Below are 26,277 nucleotides of genomic sequence, written 5' to 3'. Positions count from 1 at the left end.
AGGTAGACTTTAGTTAATAGCCCATGTTTAGTAATGAAATGCTTTCTTGATTAACCCAGAAATTACCAGATGTACATGGATTTTTGTTAAGAAGATGATCAGAAAGTATTTTAAGCTGAATATGATGTAGCACCGTAGTTATATCAATACTTAAAAGCTAAGTTCAGTGTTACTTACTCAGCAATACTTTGTAAGTAGTGTGCAATAATAGGAATAACGAATTAGAAATAGATCACCCTCTTTAAAAGTGATGAGGAAAGTAATCTAAATCAGTTTTTTTTTTTTCCCAATGTGGGTCATAAAATCAATTTAGTGGGTTGGGGCCAGCATTTTAAAAAAATAATAGGATAGGAAGTAAGAGTACTTTTCATGTAGAAGAGCTAAGTGTTACTTTTTTTGACTTTTGTTGTACACACACATATATGCACACATGTGTGTATATGTACACATGTATCAGTGTGTGTGTGTATGCAGGTGTGCGCATGCTGGTTAGCAGTGTGAAATTTCTCTTATTGGAGGTTGTAAAAAAAAAAAAAAATGGGGGCTTCCCTGGTGGCGCAGTGGTTGAGAGTCCGCCTGCCGATGCAGGGGACGCGGGTTTGTGCCCCAGTCCAGGAAGATCCCACATGCCACGGAGCGGCTGGGCCCGTGAGCCATGGCCGCTGAGCCTGCGCGTCTGGAGCCTGTGCTCCGCAACAGGAGAGGCCACAACAGTGAGAGGCCCGCGTACCACAAAAGAAAAAAAAAAAAAAAGAAAGCCACTGGTCTAAGCCATCATTTAGGGTATCTTTTGAGGCTTAACGCTCAGTGACTCAGTTCCTCATGCAAGGAAAATTTGAGGATTTTTTTTATTTTTTGAAAGATGTTGATAGGAATCTTATGATTGGATAGGCTGTCTTAATGAAAGATTTCAGTTTTGACTCAAGAAAGCAATTATAGTAGTTTACGTTTATTGGGCATACATACCATAAGCTGTAATATGTGTTATACATTTTTTATCTTAGTTAATTCTCAGAACAGCCCTATGAAGTAGTAGTATTGTTATCACAGCTTAACAAAAGAAATAACTGAGGCCAAAGTGAGTTAACTAACTTGCCAAACTCACCCAGCTAATAAGTGATCTGCCTCTACCTAGTTTCAAAATACCAGTACTCAGAGGCTCCAAGGTATGCAAATGCATAACATTTGGGGAGAGCAGTGAAAATTTTACAGGTATACTAGGATTATAGATGAAATGGCTGGAATTGATCTTAGAAACAAAGCCTTGAGTCCAAGTTATAACTTGTTCTAGCAGTACTGCTTTTGGGAATCCTCACATTTTTCCTTTTTGATTTAGTGCTGGTTCTCCTCTCTGTTTTCATGGCTTGTCTCTACCATTAGATGGAGAGTTTCTTGAGAGCCAAGCACCCATCATATTTGACTTTATGTCTACAAGAACTGGCAGATTGTAGGAATTCAGAACAAGTGATACAAATGGAAATTTTGAATTTTATCTTATATTTAGAGAAATGTTAACAATAAAATCTGTGGCTTAGAAATATAACTTTATGAAATACAGAGTGAATTGGCAAGTGTAGGAACAGGCATTCCAGTGAATTAAGACTGCTTGACACATGATTGGTGTTTAATCGGTATTTGAACAACAGAATGAATGAGTAAAGAGTTTGGGCTTTTATCATGCATGCAGAAGAGAGGCACAGTCAGAAACATGTCAGTGTGGAAAATGAATTGGAGTAAAGAGACAGGGAGATCAGCAAGAAAAGAAGACTGCTTGGCTTAAGAAGAACTTAACAAATATGTGTTAAATGGCTGATAAATTGTCACCATTTATTGAATACCTACTTTGTGACAGTGGTTGTACCTAATGCTTTACAGATATTCTTTTTAACTTTGATTGTAATCTTAAAGAAGCAATATCACCATTTTATAGATGAGGAAATTGAGGCCAATTAAGTGGATGTTGTGGAAATCCAGGTGAGAGATGCTTTGGTGCAGACTAGGATATTCGCTGAACACCTAACAAACTGGTGTAATTCCTGCAGGTGTCTTTTTGAAGCTAGAGACATGCTACTTTTAGCTTATGGATTTCCATGTTTGTTTCAGTTGTACTGTATTAAGATTGTAGGAACCAATCAATGCTTTTAATTTATTTTTCAATTTTCTGCTCCTTTTTTATAAAATAATCTCTTTATGGTGTTTGTGATATCATTATCATTATAAAATTCCCTGCTTTTGATCACCTCAGAGAAGACTTTAAAGAATACCCACATTTCTGGTTCTCACAAGAGAAGCAACCTGATCACAAATCATCATCTAAAACTTAGAACATCTGCCTCTCTGATTTTCATTTTGCACCTGACTTTTTAAAAATTATTTTCAAAAATTTCAAAGCTATTCAAAAATAGACTAAGGTAATGATCCCCCTCATGTACCCAATCATCCAGCTCAGCAGTCATCAACAAGTGCTCAAACTTGTTTTTGTCTGTCTTCCTTCACTCCTCATACCCTCCAAATGCTGGATTATTTTAAAGTAAATCCTAAGACATTATTTCATTAATATGCATCTTTAAGAGAAAAGAAGACAAAGAAATGATAGCCATAATGCCATTATCAAATCTTAATTAATATTTTCTTAATATGCAATTTGATTACCCCAATAGTCTTATAATGATCTTTTTTCAGTGGGTTTATTTGAATCAGGATCCAGTCAACATCTTCAGCCTTTGGTTGATAAGTCTCTTAAGTTAGAATAGTTCCCTCCTCTTATTTTTTTTTGCTGTTTCGTTGTTGTTTAAACTGGGTCACATGTCCAGTAAAACAACCCACATTCTAATTGTATTTTCATGGTGTTGTTTAGCATGTTCCTTGAGTATATATTTGCTGAAAATTGGTAGTAAGATCTAGAGTCTTGAACAGATTAATGTTTGAGAGTTGTTTGGCAAGAACAATTCATGGGTGGTACTGTGTATATCCTGTTATATCACGTCAGGAGGAGAATGTCTGGTTGTCTTTTTGTGATTGTTAAGTTTGTATAAGGTGTTCAGATGATGTCAGCATGATTCCTTCATTATAAATTTCTCCATTAAGCTTTTATCTAATGTTTTTACCTGCCATTGATAGCAAAATGCCTGCATCCATTATTTAATTAGAGGTTTCAAAATGATAATATAATATTGTCATTCATTCTGTATTTATTAGATGGAATTATTTTATAAAGAAGAATTTTCCCTTACTAGTTGTAAGTTGCCCTAAAATATAGCTTATATATAAACATTTGATTATTTTCCTTTATGTATGTGTTTTCAGAAGAGTTGATGCCCTAACATACTCCAAAGGTCACTAATGTGGGATGTGTGCCCACATGTGTGCACATGTGTGTACTTGTGTAATATTTTGAATTTATAGATTTTTAACATATTTGCTTATTGCATTTCAGTCCATTGCAGTCATTATTCTTTTTGATACTTATTAAAATTTGTCCCTTTTTTTGGGCTGGTGGTAGTCTCCTCAATTTGTTTTCTATGTTCTTTTGACATGGCTCCCCAGTAACATAGCTTTCTTTCATTTTGGTGTGACAAAATTATTCTCGCTTTATCTTTTATATCTCTTGACCCAGAGTCATCCATTTCTCCCAGGTGGGGCTTATATTGAAACTACTGTTTTCTCTATCTTGTGGTATCTAGGCATGTGTATAGGTAGCATATATCTTCCGTATAGGCATTCACACAAAAATCTCTTGTACCTCATTTTCAGCTGCTCTGAAGAATGGCTCACATTGCTTGGGGTGTTCTTCATCCCCCCAAAATTGAAGTTCTGTGTATCATATAGTTTGTATTTTACATTAGGTCATCCCAAACATACCATGTAAAGTTTATAAAAATCCATAAATCAGTTTACATGAGGTAGTAGTGGAAAAATAGAAGCTTATTTTCATTCATATAAATAGGCCAAAATGCTTTTAACTTGGTTAGAAAGAATAGTTTGGGGCAGAGAGGTTTAGAGGAAATGGATAAAGATACAGTTTGATTTTGACATAAAGAATTTTTTTTTTTTTTTTTTTTTTTTGGCTGTGTTGGGTCTTCGTTGCTGCACACGGGTTTTCTCTAGTTGTATCCAGTGTGGGCTCCTCTTCGTTGTGGTGCACGGGCTTCTCATTGCAGTGGCTTCTCTTGTTGCGGAGCACCGGCTCTAGGCATACGGTCTTCAGTAGTTGTGGCTCGCAGGCTCAGTAGTTGTGGCACACGGGCTTAGTTGCTCCGTGGCATGTGAAATCTTCCCAGACCAGGGCTCAAACCTGTGTCCCCTGCATTGGCAGGCGGATTCTTAACCACTGTGCCACCAGGGAAGCCCTGACATAATGAATTTGTGATATATAATATATCTGGTTAGAGTTATTTGATAGAAATTAACCCTCAGGCCTAAAGATGAAATAAAACTATTCTATATTGTTTTATCAACATAAAACTAAAAAGCTAAGAGAATAAGTGACTTGCCAAAGTCACGTAAAAAGTAGCCGAGCCAAGTATTATATGAAAGATATTCAGTAGTTTCAAACACAAATATGAAATTCAGAACATTATTCTTTCACACAGTTTTTCTTTATCTCCTTTGGTGAGCCTATCGAAATGAAATGAATGTCTTTTTTTTTTTTTTCTCATTAGAGTCCCAAGAGTGGCCTGAAAGAGAGGATTTATCTAGAGGAAAACCCAGAGAAAAGTGAAGTAATTCAGGACACTGTGAGTATGAACTCCATGAAATTATAGTGTTTTCTTTAGCTTTCCTTATACTTAAGTGACAGAGATATCTGATATTTGTGTGTGTGTGTGTATGTGTATATATATATATATATATATATATATATATTTTTTTTTTTTTTTTGGAGCAAAAGCTTAAACTTATTAAAGGAACTTAATAAAGATTTGATAAATGGAGAGCTACTCCATAGTTAGTAATATTAGGTGGTTAAATTTTTTTTATAGTAAAGTGCACATATCATAAAATATACTATTTTAACCTTTTTAAAGTTCATTGGCATTGTTACATTCACATCATTGTACAGCCATCACCACATCTATCTCTAGAACTTTTTCATCTTTCCCAACTGAAACTTGGTGTCCACTAAACACTGTGTCCACTAAACACTAACTCCCCATTATCCTCTCCGTTCAGCTCCTGGCAACCATCACTCTACTTTCTGTCTCTTTGCATTTGACTAGGAACCACATATAAGTAGAATCATACAATATGTGTCCTTTTGTGACCAGCTTATTTCACTAAGCATAATGTCTTCAGTGTTCATCAATGATTCAGCATGTATCAGAATTTCCTTCCTTTTTAAGGCTGAATAATAATCCATTTTGTGTATATACCACATTTTGTTTATCCATTCATTCATCAGTGAACACTTGGGTTGTTTCCACGTTTTGGCTGTTGTGAATAATGTTACTCTGAACATGGATGTACAAATAAATATCTGTTCAAGTTCTTCCTTTCAGTTCTTTTGGGTGTATACTCAGAAATGGAATTGCTAGATCTTGCATATTCTTAATTGAATACTTTTAGCATTCTGAGTTTATTTTTTAATTAGGACTTGTATAAAGTTTTATAGTAAAAGATTTAACAGCATATTGTGATTCATCTGTTATTAGCAATATAAGGACTGTTGAAAAATCAGAAGCATCACATCAAAATAACAAAGACAAAGACAAAATAAAAAGTTGTCTCACTGATACTCTAAACAAATTTCTGTTGTTTTACCTGATTTAAAAAAAAATTATTAAAGGCTTGTGGTTTAAAAAACAAGAGTAAAAAAGGCGGAATCAAGTTCAGGAAATGCAAATACATAGAGTTGCAACACACTTCAGGAAGAAAAACTACAGCTATGTATTATTCACTTAATTTATAACTTGTTGGTCCATGTATATAGTTTCAACTGTAACTACTGTGCAGATAACTCCCAAATCACTATCAAAGAGAGCCTCACCCTCTGCTCAAATCCAGGTCGTACAGCATTCAACGGCTGTCATATTTAAGCCAAACTCATTTTTTTCATATTTGTTCCAAATTTTCTATTTCTCTTGATACTGTATGGTCTCTGACTTCAGTGTTGCTAGTATTCAAATATCCCATATTTTTTGCACTATACAGTAATGTTCCACCACTGCCTTTTTCATGTGAAATCCAAATTTGTAAGTGAATTGACACATAGATGAGCTATTGCACGGGAGTGAGATCTGCCGACCTACAATTTATTTTTACAGTCTTGTTGTCATTGTTTCTATAGCAGTGTTTGTGTGATTACTTGAACATTTTATTACATTATGGCAGTGATTTTCAACTAGGAGTGATTTTGTCCCTTGGGGGACATTTGGCAATGTCTGGAAACATTTTTTTTTTTTTTTTTTTTTTTTTTGTGGTACGCGGGCCTCTCTCACTGTTGTGGCCTCTCCCGTTGTGGAGCACAGGCTCCGGACGCGCAGGCTCAGCGGCCATGGCTCACGGGCCCAGCCGCTCCGCGGCATGTGGGATCTTCCCAGACCGGGACACGAACCCGTGTCCCCTGCACCGGCAGGCGGACTCTCAACCACTGTGCCACCAGGGAAGCCCTGGAAACATTTTTGATTGTCATGACTGGGAGGCTGCTCCTGGCATCTAGTGGGTGGGGAGAAGCCAAGGATGCTGCTACACACTTTACAATGCATATGACAGCCTCCACAGCAAAGAATTATCTGGCCCCAAATGTCAACAGTACCGGATTGAAAACCCTGCATTATGTACTTATGAAAATGAACTTTAAATGAAAAAAATAAAGTTCAGTGACAGCTTTCAATTTATGACCTTAATAGAAATTTTTGTATTAACCTCTCTGCTAAACTTATTTCTATTCTCATTTTTCCTTTGTCCTGTTGTCTTCATTCACTTTTAATCTAACTTTTAAAAATTGTTAACTATTTATGTAAGCCAGCTTTATTTCTTTCTATAATAAGGTCTAGATATGTATGAAATAATAAATGAAGTATACAGAGAGGGATTAGAATCAGATAACCAAGGGTGTAGTAAGCAAAGGGTGTTTATTATTTCCAGGGGAAATGTTCTCCCCCACCCCCGCCCCCAAGAAACAATCAACACTGGAAAATTTGAGAACCACTCTGAAAATAAAGTACCTAAAGAAAATAAATAAAAAGAAATCCAGCCAGTTTAGTGAACTATGTCTTTCTGATGGTTTGGCTTTATCCTGTCTCTGAAATTGACCACCGGATAATTTTTCTGTTCCTTTTCTCTGAATGTTACCAGGACTCTCAATCACTTATTGGGAGTCCCTCTACCCGTATAGCACCTCATATTATTGGAGCAGAGGATGATGACTTCGGTACTGAACATGAACAGGTGATGACTTTTTTTCTAAAAAACAAATTATTAATTTTCTGAGATGTTTGATTTCTTGCAAAAATGAACACTTTCTGGATTCTGAAATTATATTTAAAAGGATTTGAAGCTAAAATCTTAGAACTAAGATTAATTAATTGGCTAATTGCCCAGGTTAATTGCTTATTTTAGCTTTGACCAATAGAAATGGCTTTGCTTTTGAAGCTGATAAGAAGTCATTGATTTATACCTAAGTATCTCATCTTGGGAGAGGGGTATATTATTATAATTTTTTTTAAATTTCAAATTCCAGTTGTTTATTGATGGTATATAGGAATATGGTTGGCTTTATTTTTATCCTTGTATCCCATGATCTTGTTAGTAAACTCACTACTTCTAAGAGCTTTTTAAAGTAACTTTTTAGGATTTTCTATATAGACAACCACGAACAGAGACAATTTTTATTTCCTTGTTTCCAATCTGTTTATCTTTTATTTCTTGCTCTTACCTTTATTGTACTAGTTAGGATTTCCAGTATGAGGTTGAATCAGTGTGGTGAGACAGGACATCCTTGTCTTATTCCTGATCTTAGGAAGAAAGCATTCAGTCGTTTATTATTAAGTATGATGTTAGCTATAGGTTTTTTGTAGATACTGTTTTTTTTAATTGAGAAAGTTTCCTTCTATTCCTAGTTTGCTAGGAGTTTTTATCATGAATGGATGTTGACTTTTGTTGAATGACTGAGATGATCATATGTTGTTTTTTTAAATTTAGTCTCAATATGGTAAATTACATTAATTGATATTATGAGCATTTTGAAAGAGCTTTGTTTTCCTGGGATAAACCGCAGTTGGTCATAATGTATTTTCCTTTTCATAATAATGTTGGATTCAATTAACTATTATTTTGCTGAGGATTTTTGCATCTGTGTTTATGGAGGATATTAGTCTGTAGTTTTTTTTTTATATATAATGTCTTTGGTTTTGATACTTGGGTAATGCTGAACTCTTAGAATGAGTTGAGAAGTGTTACTCCTCTTGTATATTCTGAAAGAGATTGTGTAGAATTGGTATTATTTATTTAGATTAACTTATATGATTGTAGGTTACCTTAAGTTTAACTATTGCTGTTTTCTGTGTTCAGTGTAGTTTGGGAATATACAGGTATTCTAGGAGTTGTCTTATTTAAAATCATACAGCTCCCTTTCCTACCACCATTTCTACGATTAGCTCGAAAGGAAGACAGCTATTTTGTTATTAGGCAAAAAGCCTTCCATTACATTTTTAGAAGTGTTATTAGCCTGTTTTTTTTGCATACTGATTTTAGACGTGAGCTTTTTTTTTTTTTTTTTTTTTTTTGCCATACGCGGGCCTCTCACTGTTGTGGCCTCTCCTGTCGCGGAGCACAGGCTCCAGACGCGCAGGCCCAGCGGCCATGGCTCACAGGCCTAGTTGCTCCGCAGCATGTGGGATCTTCCCGGACCGGGGCACGAACCCGTGTCCCCTGCATCGGCAGGCGGACTCTCAGCCACTGCGCCACCAGGGAAGCCTCATGTGAGCTCTTTGATAATCATCTTCTGGACTTTTATTCTCCCAGGATGGTCTTCCCTCCAACCTATTCCCAAGAGATTATTTTCAGAGGAGGAGATTCCATAGCCTGTATTGCTAATAAATTCTAGTGAAATTTTTTTAAATCTTGAATTTTTTTAGGGTAGGTTAAAGTGATATTTGGATAGTTACGTTTAATTGAGCTGACATTACATTTTGCATTTATATATTGGCATTGTTGATGTATAATTACTTCTTTTTCTAGATCAATGGGCAGTGCAGCTGTTTCCAGAGCATTGAACTGCTAAAATCTCGCCCTGCTCACTTGGCTGTTTTCTTACACCATGTAGTTTCACAGTTTGACCCTGCAACATTGGTAATATATTTTATGATTTCACCAATTCAGAGTTCTTACATTGATTCATATACCATAAAACTTTTCACTTCAGCAAGATGAGTGGATGGACTTCTTTCAGTTTTCTAAACATATTAGATATGAAAGATGATTAAAATGTTACTAATTTATTTTTTATAAGACTTGGTTATATGGTAATAACTACATTGTTTATGGTGACCTACTTGTTCAAGGCATTCCTACTCAACAAGGATCCAGCAGATTACATTTTTCATGATTTCTCCCCCATTTCTTTCTCTACTACAGCTCTGTTATCTCTATTCAGACCTGTATAAACAGACCAATTCCAAGGAGACTCGTCGTGTCTTCCTTGAGTTTCATCAGTTCTTCCTGGATCGATCTGCAGTAAGTTACCAAGTTAATATTATAATCTTTGCTTTAGTACATTGAAGTATTGGCCTCCTACTTCTAGTCTTCCCTCCCATGTTTTTGGACTTCATTGCGCTTTCTGACATCTATATTATATCTCAATTACTGATTATTCTTGACTATAATTTTTTTTATCATTTCTAAGTTAGTTGTAGGCATATGAATTCTCATGGTAGGTTTTAAGGGATATATATGTATATTTGGGTTTATACATGTGCATATTTAGGATGAGGGAGTGAAAAAGAGAACATAAATGATATACATATATATATTAGGATTGAAAGGGCAATACTTGTATAATTGAACTCTGGTTGGCCTCTTTGAAGTTTGGAGGCACAATGTTAACTGAAAAATGATGGAAAAGATCATACTAGTATAAATGATAATAGATAATAGTAGTGTTTTATTTTACCAATAGAAATCTTAGTAAGGTTTTAAACTAATATGTTTTTGTTTTTGTTTTTTCTGTAATTTTCTTTTTTTGTAGTATCTGTCTGGTTTTAGTATCAGGGTGATGGTGGCCTTGTAGAATGAGTTTGGGAGTGTTCCTTCCTCTGCAATTATTTGGAAGAGTTAGAGAAGGATGGGTGTTAGCTCTTCTCTAAATGTTTGATAGAATTCACCTGTGAAGCCATCTGGTCCTGGGCTTTTGTTTGTTGGGAGATATTTAATCACAGTTTTAATTTCATTACTTGTGATTGGTCTGTTCATATTTTCTATTTCTTTCTGGTTCAGTCTTGGAAGGTTATTATACCTTTCTAAGAATTCGTCCGCTTCTTCCAGGTTGTCCCTTTTATTGGCATAGAGTTGCCTGTAATAGTCTCTATGATGCTTTGTATTTCTGAGGTGTCTGTTATAACTTCTCCTTTTTCATTTCTAATTTTATTGATTTGAGTCCACTCCCTCTTTTTCTTGATGAGTCTGGCTAAAGGTTTATCAATTTTGTTTATCTTCTCGAAGAACCAGCTTTTAGTCTTACTGATCTTTGCTATTGTTTTCTTTGTTTCTATTTCATTTATTTCTGCTCTGATCTTTATGATTTCTTTCCTTCTACTAACTTTGGGTTTTGTTTGTTCTTCTTTCTCTAGTTCCTTTAGGTGTAAGGTTAGATTGTTTATTTGAGATTTTTCTTGTTTTGTGAGGTAGGATTGTATTGCTATAAACTTCCCTCTTAGAACTGCTTTTGCTGTATCCCATAGGTTTTGGATTGTCCTGTTTTTGTTGTCATTTGTCTCTAGGTATTTTTTGATTTCCTCCTTGATTTCTTCAGTGATCTCTTGGTTATTTAGTAACGTATTGTTTAGCCTCCATGTGTTCATGTCTTTTACGTTTTTTTCCCTGTAATTTATTTCTAATCTCATAGCGTTCTGGTCAGAAAAGATGCTAGATATGATTTCAATTTTCTTAAATTTACCGAGGCTTGATTTGTGACCCAAGATGTAATATGTCCTGGAGAATGTTCCGTGTGCACTTGAGAAGAAAGTGTAATCTGTTGTTTTCAGCTGGAATGTCCTGTAAATCTCAATTAAATCTATCTAGTCTATTATGTCATATAAAGCTTGTGTTTCTTTATTAATTTTCTGTCTGGATGGTCTGTCCATTGGTATAAGTGAGCTGTTAAAGTCCCCCACTATTATTGTGTTATTGTCGATTTCCTCTTTTATAGCTGCTAGCATTTGCCTTAAGTATTGAGGTGCTCCTATGTTGGGTGCATATATATTTATAATTGTTAGATCTTCTTCTTGGATTGATCCCTCGATCATTATGTAGTGTCCTTCCTTGTCTCTTGTAACACTCTTTATTGTAAAGTGTATTTTATCTGATATGAGTATTGCTACTCCAGCCTTCTTTTGATTTCCATTTGCATGGAAAATCTTTTTCCATCCCCTCACTTTCAGTCTGTATGTGTCCCTAGGTCTGAAGTGGGTCTCTTGTAGACAGCATATATATGGGTCTTATTTTTGTATCCGTTCAGTCAGCCTGTGTTTTTTGGTTGGAGCATTTAATCCATTCACATTTAAGGTAATTATCGACATGTATGTTCCTATTACCATTTTCTTAATTGTTTTGGGTTTGTTTTTGTAGATCTTTTCCTTCTCTTGTGTTTCCTGCCTAGAGTAGTTCCTTTAGCATTTGTTGTAGCGTTGGTTTGGTAGTGCTGAATTATTTTAGCTTTTGCTTGTTTGTAAAGGTTTTAATTTCTCCATCAAATATGAATGAGATCCTTGCTGGGTAGAGTAATCTCGGTTGTAGTTTCTTCCCTTTCATCACTTTCAATATATTGTGCCACTCTCTTCTGGCTTGTAGAGTTTCTGCTGAGAAATCAGCTGTTAACCTTATAGGAGTTCCCGTTCCCCTGTATGTTATTTGTTGTTTTTCCTTTGTTGCTTTTAAGAATTTTTCTTTGTCTTTAATTTTTGTCAGTTTGATTACTGTGTGTCTCGGCGTGTTTCTCCTTGGGTTTATCCTGCCTGGGACTCTCTGAGCTTCCTGGACTTGGGTTGCTATTTCCTTTCCCATGTTAGGGAAGTTTTCGACTATAATCTCTTCTAATATTTTCTCGGGTCCTTTCTCTCTCTTTTCTCCTTCTGGGACCCCTGTAATGTGAATGTTGGTGCATTTATTGTTGTCCCAGAGACCTCTTAGGCTGTCTTCATTTCTTTTCATTCTTTTTTCTTTATTCTGTTCCACAGCAGTGAATTCCACCATTCTGTCTTCCAGGTCACTTATCCATTCTTCTACCTCAGTTATTCGGCTATTGATTCCTTCTAGTGTATTTTTCATTTCAGTTATTGTATTGTTCATCTCTGTTTGTTTGTTCTTTAATTCTTCTAGGTCTTTGTTAAACATTTCTTGCATCTTCTCGATCTTTGCCTCCATTCTTTTTACGAGGTCCTGGATCATGTTCACTATCATTATTCTGAATTCTTTTTCTGGTCAGTTCCCTATCTCCACTTAATTTAATTGTTCTTCTGGGGTTTTATCTTGTTCCTTCATCTGATACATAGTCCTCTGCCTTTTCATTTTGCTTATCTTTCTGTGGATGTGGTTTTCATTCCACAGGCTGCAGGATTGTAGTTCTTCTTGCTTCTGCTCTAATATGTTTTATTATTAGCCTTGCTATAGGGTAAATAACAGTTAGCCCTTAATACCGCTTGAAGAATCATGCTGCATGTCCCTAGTTCTTTCATATTTGCATTTCTCTTAGATGACTGTTTCACACTTTCTCTCTCTTAAACTCTCCATCACTTCCTCTCCTGTTCTTTTCTCAACTGATGACCTTGCTGTTTCTTTGAGAAATTTAAATTATACAGAAGATAACTTCTACCAGATATATCATCCTACCTCTATCATACCATATGCTCTGCCCTCTCTCCTGGTGCTGTGTAGGGATTGTTCTGCTTCTATCTAAGGCCACCTCTTCCCCTGTTTATCCAGAGTGTATTTTCTTATACCTACTTAAAGATTAGTTATTCTAGCAGTTCTTCTCTCCTGCATCATCAGTTTTTTTGTTTTCTACTGAATCATACATATTAGCATGCAGGCATGGTTAGTTCTCCTATCTTAAAACAAACTCACATAGAAACATTTTGGCTCCATTTCTTCCTCCAGCACTTGCCCCATTTTCTTTGTATTTTTTGCAAAGTTACCTGTACACCTACACATGGCTGAATACAATTACCTTCTCAATGAAGCCTTCCCTGAGCGATTTACTTAAAATTTCATCTCCCCCCACTTTCTGTCACCTTTCCTGTGTTATTTTTGTCCATAGAATTTATATTTTCTTTTTTAATTTATTTTTTGTCTATATTCCTACTCTTCTACCCCAAATGTAAGCTCCATCAGGGCAGATATTTTTGTTCTGTTTGTTCACTGCTATTTCACCAGCACTGAATAGATCCTGGCAGTGTGGTCACTCAGATAGTTACTGAATGGATTAGTTAGGGTTCTGATTATACTGCCATTGTTTAAAATATTACACAATATATTTATTAAGATAACTTTCTTTCATGAAGAAATGACAGTATATTTGAATTTCACATTTCTTATGGGTGCTTGCTCCATGCTAAGTCAAAACTTTATATTTTGCTTCTCGTGATCTGTATAAGTGTATCAAAATGAAAGTGTAAGAACCCTATAGATTAATTTGCTCATTATTCTTTTATGCCACAGGTCATATTTATTTCATATAAATACCCACATACAGAAATGAACATATATGTACTTCTTTGCATTTGTGCTAGAAATACTTTTAGGAAAGTTGATTTGAGCTACTTTACGGCAACTTCAGTTAAAGAGAAAGCTTTGAAATCCATTTCACTGTTCTTCAAATAAATATTAGAGATCTCATAATTTTTAGCAGTGACTTATTTTCAAATGTAAAACTTCAGGTCTCATGTTAATTGTGTAAATTCTGGAAGCATATGACTTAAGTAGGCGTATAATACAAAGTAAACATGAAAAAGTTAATATATTTTCTCCAAATGCAAAACAATTTTTTTCCAAGACATTTCCCAAATTAACAGGAGATAATTATCTGGTAATGGGACCAAAAACTACAGTTATTGTGTGAACAAATCCTAGCTAAGGAGAAGTAAATTATGACACAGTCATCTTAGTTTAAAAGTAAGAACTACACATGAAAGAACTAGAGATTCAAGACTCCAAAGCCTCAACATTGATATCCAACACTTTCTCATTGGGAGTGTGACTATTACTGTGAGGGTTCTTTAGCTTTACATAGCAGAATGGTTGGGAATATCATGGTCTGTAGTGTGAGTATATCAAATACAACAAATAAAAATCATCATTATATATGAGTAAATTTTTCATATGATATACACATAGTTGAGGTTTTACCTATATTGATTCAAATGATGTATAACTGATTATCTTAACCAATGATTCTAGAAAGCCCAAGCCAATTTTGATTCATTCTAGAAAACTAAAGCCAACAGGAATAAGTAAGGCACAGAAGCATTCAATCATCTAATAAAACAACTGTAGATGTTTCCATTATAACATGATCCTTGGGAAAAAGGCTTATTTTCAAGTTTAACAATAGAACATTCCAGAGCTATGAAATTTAGATGGGTGAAACCCAAAAAATGAGCTTATACATGAATATTCTTGTAAAAATAGATATTCAAGTTGTATCTCTTTATTTTGTATAAGTCCTTATATGCATCCTGAAAAGCTCTTAGTACTATTTCACTTTTTGTTTGCATTTTTGTTTTAGCACCTGAAAGTTTCTGTTCCTGATGAAATATCAGTAGATCTAGGTAAGTCTGGAGCACCAATATGCTGGAGAATTACATCTCTATAGATACGTAGCTCAGCTCCTCCCTAAGGTTTCTATCTGTTACGTGGTGACTAGTAGGTGATATGGCTCACAGCGGAAAAAAAGCCTATAATACATTTCAGGGTAAATGAAAGATGAATTCTGAGATGAAATAGATAAAATGTATTGAACTTCTCTTTGTCTTACTTCAAGTTAAGTTTGCACCAAATAGTGCCAGTTATAATGCAAAAAATATGCCTTAGATCAGGTGACTTCTTCTATTTATGCAGAAAAAAGAAGACCCGAGCTTATTCCTGAGGATCTACATCGCCACTATATCCAAACTATGCAAGAAAGAGTCCACCCAGAAGTTCAAAGGCACTTGGAAGATTTTCGGTAAGCTTGGTGGTAAGCTGATATGGTTGTTCTGAATTAATTTTCTTTTTAGGTAGGAAAATGCTATACATTAAATCCTTGGCTTAGCATATCGTCTTTAGCACTGTTACTAAAACCTAATGCACATCTGCAGTCAAAAGGTTGGCATGGTACTGAGAGTGCATAGTCCCCATTCCTTATGCTGTCAGGAATTGTGCTTAGTATTAGTACTCTGTGCTAAGTGTGTCCTTCAGGATATGTGCTCTGTTGAGTGATTGCCTGTAGAATTTTCTTCCTCCAGTGTCCTAGGTGAGATGGGCCCCCAAATAGAAAACTGTGACATTTTGCCTGTTGCTAGAAATTCACAGCTATGGAAACTCTGATGAAACATCTCCAGAGGGAGATAGTTTTTCTCTAGGCTACCTCAGGAAATTTCTCCTATTCTCTTTAGACAGAAACGTAGCATGGGGCTGACCTTGGCTGAAAGCGAACTGACTAAAATTGATGCAGAGAGAGACAAGGACCGGGTAACTCTGGAGAAGGAACGGGCATGTGCAGAGCAGATTGTTGCCAAAATTGAAGAAGTGTTGTAAGTAACAGAAATACATGTAGAAAGGCCCTCTCTACTAAGATGCTAATTGTGCTTAAAGTGAACAAATTTAGAAGGGGGGTCAGGTTGTCTATGTGGAGCTGTTTATTCTGTCATAACACTTGAGAAGCTGTAATTTTAAATTTATGCTGATATTTTAGATGACATTCTTGTATTTCTTTTTCTGGATATTGGTAAAATGAGTAACTATAAAATTTCTAACTGATCAAAAACAGGTTGAATACTTATATTGGCTTCAATTCACAGACTTTGGAAATGTTTCTTGCTATAAAACATTTACAGTTGATGACATGAGTGTGAAAAGCATATGGTTCCTTCAGGGATTAGAATTTTTCTGATGTTTTATTCCAGGTGACAGAGATTTGGGGTGGGTCCCAAAGCATTTGGCTCTGTTCTGCTGTTTCAGTTATGTGAGTTTAATAACAACTCTTTTATTAAACTTTAATATTTCATTTTTAAATTTTAATTTTTAGGATGACTGCTCAGGCTGTAGAAGAAGATAAGAGGTAATATAACTATTTTTTTCCTAGAATTTTAAGGAAAAAAGAAACTATCTTGTCTCCTGCCCTAAATTATGATTTATTTCTTTTAACATAAAAATATAGACTGTCTCCCTCTGGTGGCCTGTATTTTACTTGACTAATATTCTAGTATCTTGAGTAGAATCCTTTACTATTCACAGTGAATAGATAGCTCCTTATTTTTCACTTGATGAATTATAAGAATTTCAGCATTGGGGTTTTGGAAGTCATTTGATATCTTTATTCTACCCACCATCCCTTCCCAGAAGTCTTATTTTACTTAATCCCTTCTCCCTCAGTTCAACAATGCAATATGTTATTCTCATGTACATGAAGCATTTGGGAGTAAAAGTGAAAGAACCTCGAAATTTGGAGCACAAGCGAGGTCGGATTGGATTCCTTCCAAAAATCAAGGTAAGACTATAATAATAATAGTGTGTTAAGGTCTCCATTGCTTCTTTACATTTGATTGCAGTGCTTTCCTTCTTCTTAGTATTTACTTTTTCAGCAAATTAGTGCTAGGCATGCCAATAGGAATAAAATATGGTTCCTGTTCTCAAGAAACTCAAAATCTAGTGAGAAATCCAGCCACACAAACTAATTTATTAGGCAGTGTGAAAAATGAAACTAGTAGTTTATACAGAGAGCTGTCCCTAACTGTTCTGGCCTTATACTTTTCTTTTATGGTACCTGTCAGTGTTTGTAATTATGTATGTTTTGGTTTCATTTTTGTTAGATTGTAGGTCTGGATGAAGATAAGGACCTCCTTCATTGTATCCCCAGCTTTTAGCATAGTGCCTTCGTACATTATTAGCTTAGTAAATATTGTTCAACAGATGAATGAATTACTTAGAACAGGCTCCCAGTAAATGTGCTATAAACCTACCTTTTACTTTCCAAAATTGTCAGTTCTGAAGGGTTTGAAAAGGCATCTTGAGTTTGGTGTGTACATAGTACTGTGTGCCAGCCTCTAATGAGTGCCCTGTGTGTGTGTGTGTGTGTGTGTGTCTTTCATTTACATTTAACCAATTTCTTTCAACTGACCGTTAGAATGTGTTTCTGTTTAAAAGCAACAAAAGAAATCTACTCTGTTACGTATCTCTTATCTTTTTTATTGTACCTCAACTCTAGCAAAGTATGAAGAAAGATAGGGAAGGCGAAGAAAAAGGGAAACGAAGAGGATTCCCCAGCATCTTGGGACCCCCAAGGAGACCAAGCCGTCATGACAACAGTGCAAGTACGTTGACGTTTAAAATGCTGCATTCCCACCATTCCATGCCATCTTTACATTTAGGCTCATTTAGCTAGAATGGGTTGCTGGAAAAAGGTGTTCTAGCAATGTTTCCACTGAACTTCCGTCGTTTCTATTCAATGTGATTTCTGAACTAAAGCCCCGTGTGACTTCACAGTTGTCATAAACATCTTATTTAATGTCAGTAGAGTATTCCATTAGCTGTCCATAACATAATTTATTTACCTGTTCTGATTTCGTTTGCATTCAAATTCAGATTGTTAAATTTATAAAACAAAATGTGCATGGATTTCTCCACCATACTTTGTTTTACCTCTTTATACATATATTACTCACTTTCTCCATACTTCTGCAGTTTTTCCACCTCTTCATTGTGTTTTATTTCCTGATGTCCCTCCACCCTCAGGCCTACTGGAGAGGCAGTCTCCTAGAGAGGGCTGCAGGAGAAGTAGGGGTGGGCGTGCTGCTGTGGGGAGAGGAAGTAGTTCATATAGTGGTCTTCAAGGTGACAGGTACCACATTTGAAAATATTGGCACGGTTGGAGTTGGGGGTGGGGTATTGTGATACAGTGAACCTGAATGTCCCACACAATGAGGAAGTCTCACTCAAAATGTCAGTGGTGCCCCTTGCTGAGAAACACAGAGAAGATGAAGGACATTTTTGGAGAAGAGGTTGAGGAGAACAGAGCATTTCACAGATGCTGACCATGAGTTCCAAGGGATACAGAAGAGGAATTGTAGGAATTAGGGAAGGAAGAATTTTAGGGTTAGAGATGTACAAAGCTGTGTGAGGATGTGCCAGGTTATGGGGGGTGATGACCTGAGGGTCTTTAGCTTCTCGTGGTGACCGATGTGAGCAGTGGTAATGAGCAGCACAGGGATTATTCTGCACGGTCTCCGAGGCATGTCGTGATGACGAAGTTGTGAGTGTCAGGGAGAAGCTAGGGACTTGCTCAGAGCCCACAGAGCTGAAAGGCTTCATCTTCTCTCTTACAAATGAATGTAGCTTCGTACGTGTCCATCTCTGGCTCTCGGCATCCCCTCTGCCCCCACCCGCTGTTCTCTCCGCAGCTCCTTTTCTCATGACCCTTCTTCTCCTGCCTCTTCTCACCCCCCTCGTCTTCTACCATCTCCCACCCTTTTCTCTTCACCCTCCTTCACCTTCCCCTGCCTTTCTCTCTTTCTCTCTCTCTCTTTCTCTCTCTCTCTTTTCTCTCTCTCTTGCTCTGTCTTTCCTACCTCCTTCCTTCCTTCCTTCTCTTTCTTCCTTTCTTTCCTTTCCCTCCCTTCCTTTCTATCTATCGATCTGTTTATCTATCTATCCCTCACTCTGTATAATAATTCATGTTATATTTTTCTAGGGCCCGCCATGTTCCAGACATTTTTCTAGATTCTTTTCATCATCTTTTTTTTTTTAAGCTGTTTTGCAGCATGGATTATTAACTATTGCTTTCTGTTCAGTTGGCAGAGCCATGGAACTACAGAAGCAGCGCCACCCTAAGCACATATCCACACCCTCATCTGTGAGTCCTGAACCTCAGGACTCTGCTAAGTTGCGCCAGAGTGGATTAGCAAGTGAAGGAGCAGACATTGGATACCTGCCGGCCAATTCCATGTCCTCCATGGTTTCAGGGGCCACTCTTTCCCAGGAAGGAGGGAAAGAGAATGATATGGGTGAGCTAATGCTGTAGTTCAACTTAGCTAAGTATCAGGATTTTAAAACAACTATACTGAGAAATAGAGTGGCAGATTATTTAAATCAAGACTGAATCCCAGTTTTAGTTTTAATATTTTAATATTGTATAACCAGTGACAAATCTGTGCTGAATGGTAATTTTGAGTTCTTATCCATTCAAAAAATATTTATTATGGACTTCTCTGTCAGGCATTAGCTCTGTGCCAGATGTTATCATACAATAATACATAGATTCTTGCCCCATGCAGCTTAGACTTCTGGGAAGATAAGTCATACAAATAAAAACTTCAAATCGTGGGGAGTGTTGAGAGGACTGGTCAGAAGTTAGAGGCAGATGTGTGTATGCGGGGAGGCGGGTGCATCTAAAGAAGACTTTTTTAAAAATCTGAGATTACCAGGGTTTTTTTTGGTTTTTTTTTTTAAATGCTAAGGGGAAGCCAGTTGAGAGGAAGAGGTTGAAAATGCAGGAGCTGGACTATGTGTCCAATAGAACAAAGTTTTGAGAAGGAGAGAAGCGATGATATGTGGGGTGTATGTGAAGGGCAAGGTTATTAGCTGAGAGTTAGGATTTAGTGAGAAGGGCAAGGGGATTTGAAAAGTAAAGAAAGATAGGAAGTAATTGTAGATAATTGAGGAAAGAGCTTATTACCATATTTCTTCATACTTGTTATAATGGGTTTCTGAAGCAAGTGAACTGGAAGAATTAGGTGGTTTTATTTGGAGAAGGAAATGCCTCTCTATATTGGTGATTTTGGAAGCAGTTCAATTTCTGGTATGACAAGATCAAGGATAAATCTGTGGGAGTGGTCACCAACGTGGCAAAGAGGGGGTTACTAGAGAGGATGAGGGTAAGGAACCAAGGAACCAAGGGTTTGAATACCTTTATACCACAGACTTTGAGATCACTGCATGTGATAATAGCACAGAGAGGAAAGCTGTGAGCCAGCAGCCAAAGGTTCAGTGTTGCTAGATGGTTGTTGGTAGGGGGAGAACATGTGATATTATTCAGAGAGTGAGAGCCTCAGCAGAGCAAGGGATTTTTATAAGAAGGTAAGGTAATAGTCTAAAAGTAGTACTGAGGAAAAAGAAGGGTCTCTAGCTCATCTCCACCCTGCAGTACACAGTGTATGACTGAAACATCAGTCTCTGTTTGAGAGGACTGTAGCAGAAGAGGTTACCTTCCATGGGATAGGAAAGTTTTGACTTAAGACAAAGCAGTAGGGGTGACATTTGTAGAGAAGTCTGGAGATTCTGTCTTATATGGAATTCTGAAGATGTTGGATTGAGTCATGCATTAATTCATGGCTCTCATGTCTCATTGAAATAAAAGCATGGTAGGTAATGAATAAACAAAAATCATAAAGAGAAAAGAAGTAGAGGAAGAAAAGATATTATCATTCAGTAAGAGATTTCAACAAATTTTGGGGAGATTGAAAGTGGGCAAGAGTGGTTTGATGGATAAAACAACATAAAGGAAGTCAGAGCTTGTAGTTCATTTAAGGAGTCCAAGGTGGGAGCCAGTCTGTCCATCAGAACCCAGGAGAGACTTTGGGCTCAGAGTTGGCGTAAGTTACGGAGTACATGAGTAAGAAGTAAAGCTGAAAATGATGAATTAATTGAAGGTCTGTAATCAAAACAGTTACGTCAGCAGCTTCTGATCCTTACATTGTAGAATATAAGCAGTCTGTCATTCCTGTATCAGCAGAAAATGAATATGCTCTTTGTTAAACAAGTTGAGTGAATTGTATAAGGAGTTAAGTCCTCCATGGTATTAGTGCCCTGGAGCTCACTTTAGGGGACCTGGAGCATGATAATAGGCATACCAGGGGCTTACCCTGCTCTGAGGGGCTTCCGGCTAAAACGGCCCTACTTCCACCTAGCAGAACGGAAGGCCAAGTCAGCTGCCCAGTGTTTTATTCTTACATATGAACAGCATTACTCACTTTTGGCAAAAGTTATTAGAGTCCAGACCTAAGATAATACATAATGCCAAACATATCAGTGGCATAAAAAAGAAAATACAAAATAAACACAAAAACTGCCACTAGCAGAAAATAATTTAGGCGATAAGTAAGAACTTCTAAAGATACCTCTCAATTAGATAGTATTCTTGAAGAAATTAAAGAGGTTATTATATCTAAAGCAAGAATAAGATGTTATAAAAAGGGAGCAGAGACCAAAAAGTTTTAATATAACTATTACATATAATAACTGTTTTATTAGTTATTAATTGCTTTGTGATAAATTACCCCAAAACTTAATGGCTTAATACAAAAAATATTTACTACTTCACATTTTTGGTGGGTAAGAAACTCAAGAGCAGCTTAGCTGGGCAGTTCTGTCTTGGAGTCTCTCATAACGCTGTAGTCAGGATGTCAACCAGCCATCTGAAAGCTTAAGGGGGCCAGGAGACCTCTTCTGTGCTTCTGCAGGTGGCTGGTGGCAGGAAGACTTAGCTCCTTGCTGGAGGCCTCGGCTCCGCACCACATGGGATTCTCCATAGAACTGCTTGAGTGTTCCCTGATGTGGTAGCTGACTTTCCCAGAGTGATCCGAAGGAGAGCAAGAAAGAAATCCCAGTGTTTTTCTTTATGACTTAGTCTGTATGGGTATACCCCCTTATTTCAGCAAGTTAGAAGCAAGTCACTAAATCCAGCCCACATTCAAGGGGAGAAAAATTAGGTGCCACTGCTGAAGAGAGGAGTGGCAAAGAATTTGTGGACATATTTTTAGACCACCACAGCTGCTAATAATTAAATAAGAAAAAAAGAAGTCCCTAAAAATAAAGTCAAGGAAATATTTCAGAATCTATATCAGAGATATCAAGAGATAGAAATTGGAGAGACAAGAATTATGTAGAGAACCACCACAGAGATTCAACATCTTCTCTTTCACAAAACATCAGCAGAGGAATTGGAGGAGAGGCAGTTAGAGAAATGATAGAAGAGAGCTTCCCAGGGCTGAGAAAGAATACATGTCTTTCAAACAGAAAGGGCTCACCCGGAACCAACTACAGTGAATCATAATGTTTTAAAAAAAGACCCATGCCTAGAGTAGCTTTGGAAATGTCAATGCATCAGAGATAAAGAAAAAGAATCCCGAAAGCTTTCAAGAGAAAGAAAATGGAGATTATGCTGTGTCACATTTCTCATAACATTAGGTGCTCGAATACAGAGGAGCCATGCCTTCAACTTGCTGAAAGAAAATGGTATTGAACTTAGAATTCTATATCCATCCAAACTATCCATCAAATATGAAGAAGGATATAAAGACATTTTCAGATACTCCAGGATTCAGAGTCTAACTGAAATGCGCCCTTTCCTTGAAAATAATTTAAGATACGCACTCCAGCAAAATGAGAGAAAAATTAAGAAAGAAAATCTCATGGGGTCCAGGAAACAGTGGAAACAACCCAGGAAAGTGGTGAAGGGCAGTTCTAGGACGATAGTTGTGTCACAGGCCAAGGGAGCAGCTGTTCCAGATTGGAACACAAGAACCTAGGGGATAAGAGAAAAGGACATTTTAAGCAGTTTATAGTAACAGATGAAAAAGTTTGTGACTTGATAAAATTATATTACTTTGACAGCAATAAAAGAAAGGCATTTAGAAATGCTAAGAAGAACAGAATTGTTCAAGAAAGTTGTCATGATTTGAACATGAAGCAAAATTTAAAAATGGCGTATCTTAAAGTAATTGATGGCGTATATGACTTTAATGTAATAAATACTCTGTTTCTAGTGGCCTAGGAGTTGTATCATTGGACCAGTAGAAAAGAAAACATAATCCTAGCTAACATGCCTCTTAACCTGGCATGAATAATATGTATATGTATGTTGTATTACAATATGTGTATGGTCATAATAATGTAAGCACGCTATTTGTTTTCAGACTTTTAGAATCAACCTAATAGGCAAAGCACAGAATATTTAGTTGTGGCTGCAGGTCAGAATGGAAATGTAAAAAACCCTCCTTATGATACAAGTAAAAATGTAATTGAAAGAAATGAAAGGTAAAAGGAAAGAAGTATAATTAAAGAGAAGGTTATGGACACTAAATACCTAATTTGACATAGAGGAGAATTAAGATGCTAACACCTGTTGGAACAAAGATATATATATAATTCTATCATTTAAGCTTAGGGAATAACAAATAAGCCAACTAGGAATAATAATATAGTTATTAAACAGTGGGAAGAAAAAGGGGAGGGAAGTGAAGATGGGGCGTATAAGTGAGCAAAATCCTCGGAGGAAGAAGAGATAGATATTACCTAAATATGATAAATCAAGGAAAAGAAGTATGAGGTTATTATTTGGAGGTGGACCCCCATAATAACTAAAATTTGAATGAAAAAGATTGGCACTGGGGGTAAAACAGGATAAAGTAAGAGAATGTTTCTCCTTATCATATGCCCTTCTGAGTTGTTGCCATATCTTATGTTGATTTTTTTAAACCTGCTTTAAAATGATTTTCCTGTTTATTTTTTAGTGCATTTAAAAATTTTATATTAGAATTTTGTTTCTAGCTAACCTGCAATTGTTTAAGTAAGAATTTGGCTATGGGTGAGGTTGAAACTTTCTGGGTTACTAATTCTTTTTTTTTTTTTTTTAATCATTGTCTTTAGTAACACCATCTGAATGTCTGACTTGTGTCTTTTCAGGATCAAAGCAAGTTGGAGAAACGCCAGCATCTGGAGACTCCTTAGATGGCACACCTCGTATTCCCAGTACCATCTTTGACTTCCCACCTCCTCCATTAGATCAAGTGCAGGAGGAGGAATGGGAAGTGGAAAGGTAATTCAGTGATATCTTAGGGGCGTTTAGGACATTGCTTAAAAGTTTTTCACTGTATAGTATGCCTACACTCTGTAGCATTTTTCCCCCATGTGTTTTTTGGGGGAAGAAGTAGAACTTACTGGTAGTAAATACTAGATAGGTACTGAAATGTGTTTTAATTTATTTGATACTAAATCATTGCAATATCCAGAATTATTTATCAGCCACTGTAGTTTAACACAATTTTGAGTACCTTTGTCATAAATTTCTTGATTTCCATTTTGTTTTTGTGTTGACTCTGTGTTCTCCATCATTTTAGGGTGACTGAACATGGGACACCAAAGCCCTTTCGAAAGTAAGTATTCCTAAAGTAGCTTTCAGTAGGGCATATTTTAAGAAATATATCGTTTTCCCCAAAGTCCTAGTTTTAAAGGAAAAGAAACCCTGTACACAAATCTGTTAGATAGTATAAAAGAAATTTCTTAATAAACGCATTATTTAAAAAGATATTTATAGAGGTATTGATAACACACGTAAGCTGTTTTGTAGGAGAGGATGATGTATTTATAACACATGTAAGCTATTTTGTAAGAGAGGATGATGTTTCAGGCTCTATGCTAAGCAGTACTTCAGAAATATGGCAGATTTACTGTAGTGTAAAGACTTGTGCTGTTTCCCATTGTCCATGTGATATCCTCAAATAGAATCCATTATTTTTTCTTCATTAGGTTTGACAGCATAGCTTTGGGAGAAAGTCAAAGTGAGGATGAACAGTTTGAAAATGACTTAGAGACAGATCCACCCAACTGGCAACAGCTCGTTAGTCGAGAAGTGTTATTGGCACTAAAGCCTTGTGAGATCAAAAGACAGGAAGTAATTAATGGTGAGTTTAATTAGTTTTTGTTGTTGTTATTCACATATATTGAGTTTTATTAGAGTTAAACCAACCCCTGAGCCTTGGAGTTTGCTTCGAAGTGTCTGCTAGCCTTTTGTTTTGAACAGAGAGGAAATTAAACTAATAGATCGACGATCCTTGAACTTTCCAACTTAAAAATGCAAATGATTGTATGATTCTTATTGATAATTTAAAAGGAAAATGTATTTAGCATTCAGGTTATTTAAAATTCATAGCATTATAGATCTTAACCTTGAAAAATCATTGAGACAACATTTGTCCCATCACTTTACTTTCAGGCTAAATTATTTTTATGCATAGATTGTAAATGAGGAAGCTAAGGCTCAGGATGAGTGGTTGAATTAGTCAAGATCATACAGCTGATAAGTGATTGGAAGAAAACTAGAATCTAGGTCTTCCTTTATCCTCATGCATGTTCTTTATTTTATCCTAGCATATATGTGACAGAGAGATGACATGGAAGCTGTACCTGCTACTGTCTTTAGGCTGTGATTTGAATAAATATCCTTCCTGTCTCTAGCAGCATTGAGACATAGTGAGATTATAAAGTCTGGCCTCAGAAATAAGAGTTTATAGGCAAATTAGGTAACACAGAGTGCTATTATTTCTGAAGAGGGTTCAATTCAAAGTCTGTATGCTATTTGGGCTTACAGTTTTCTAATGCTGTAGTTGTGATTGGTTGATGCTACCAACCAATGGATTTTGGAGTACATTGTTAAGTTTTAAGTACAAAATAGTTTTGATGATATTTTTCATTTGCCAGTATTTATAGCTCTTTAGGAGAGTTGAATGTAATCAAGAAGTGACTTCAGAGATACTATATCCTTTCAAAACTATAAATAATTATTATATAACTCATTTGCTCCTTAATTTCAGCCAAAGCCTATGTTTGATCCCATTCTAAGTAAGGTAACATTTTATATTTCCTCTTTTTCTGCTTAGAATTGTTCTACACTGAAAGAGCTCATGTTCGAACATTGAAGGTTCTAGATCAAGTGTTCTATCAGCGAGTTTCCAGAGAAGGAATTCTGTCACCTTCAGAACTACGGAAAATTTTTTCAAACTTAGAAGATATTCTTCAACTTCACAGTAAGAGAAATTGACTCTGATCTTTGTCCCTAACATTTCCAATAGATAAAAGATTGTGAGTATGTAAAGG

General features: G+C 36.2%; 1 protein-coding gene across 2 annotated transcripts in view; it reads left to right on the top strand.

Moving 5' to 3' along the window:
* Positions 1 to 26,277, top strand: part of ARHGEF12 (Rho guanine nucleotide exchange factor 12) — a 144,594-nt gene that overhangs the window by 95,127 nt on the left and 23,190 nt on the right. For both annotated transcript variants that reach the window (XM_081241052.1, XM_081241051.1), the window contains 15 exons: positions 4,662 to 4,736; positions 7,294 to 7,386; positions 9,178 to 9,288; positions 9,574 to 9,672; positions 14,936 to 14,978; positions 15,268 to 15,373; positions 15,804 to 15,941; positions 16,436 to 16,468; positions 16,783 to 16,897; positions 17,615 to 17,720; positions 19,197 to 19,409; positions 24,088 to 24,220; positions 24,522 to 24,557; positions 24,931 to 25,085; positions 26,061 to 26,207. In XM_081241052.1, the coding sequence (XP_081097178.1) occupies positions 4,662 to 4,736; positions 7,294 to 7,386; positions 9,178 to 9,288; positions 9,574 to 9,672; positions 14,936 to 14,978; positions 15,268 to 15,373; positions 15,804 to 15,941; positions 16,436 to 16,468; positions 16,783 to 16,897; positions 17,615 to 17,720; positions 19,197 to 19,409; positions 24,088 to 24,220; positions 24,522 to 24,557; positions 24,931 to 25,085; positions 26,061 to 26,207 (1,603 nt within the window). The remainder of the gene's footprint in view (positions 1 to 4,661; positions 4,737 to 7,293; positions 7,387 to 9,177; positions 9,289 to 9,573; positions 9,673 to 14,935; positions 14,979 to 15,267; positions 15,374 to 15,803; positions 15,942 to 16,435; positions 16,469 to 16,782; positions 16,898 to 17,614; positions 17,721 to 19,196; positions 19,410 to 24,087; positions 24,221 to 24,521; positions 24,558 to 24,930; positions 25,086 to 26,060; positions 26,208 to 26,277) is intronic.

This window comes from Mesoplodon bidens (genome assembly GCF_964165515.1).
Source record: "Mesoplodon bidens genome assembly, chromosome: 7".
In the NCBI taxonomy this organism is placed as follows: Eukaryota; Metazoa; Chordata; class Mammalia; order Artiodactyla; family Ziphiidae; genus Mesoplodon; species Mesoplodon bidens.
Note: the sequence above shows the minus strand (reverse complement) of the source record. Positions and strands in the feature narration are given on the sequence as shown.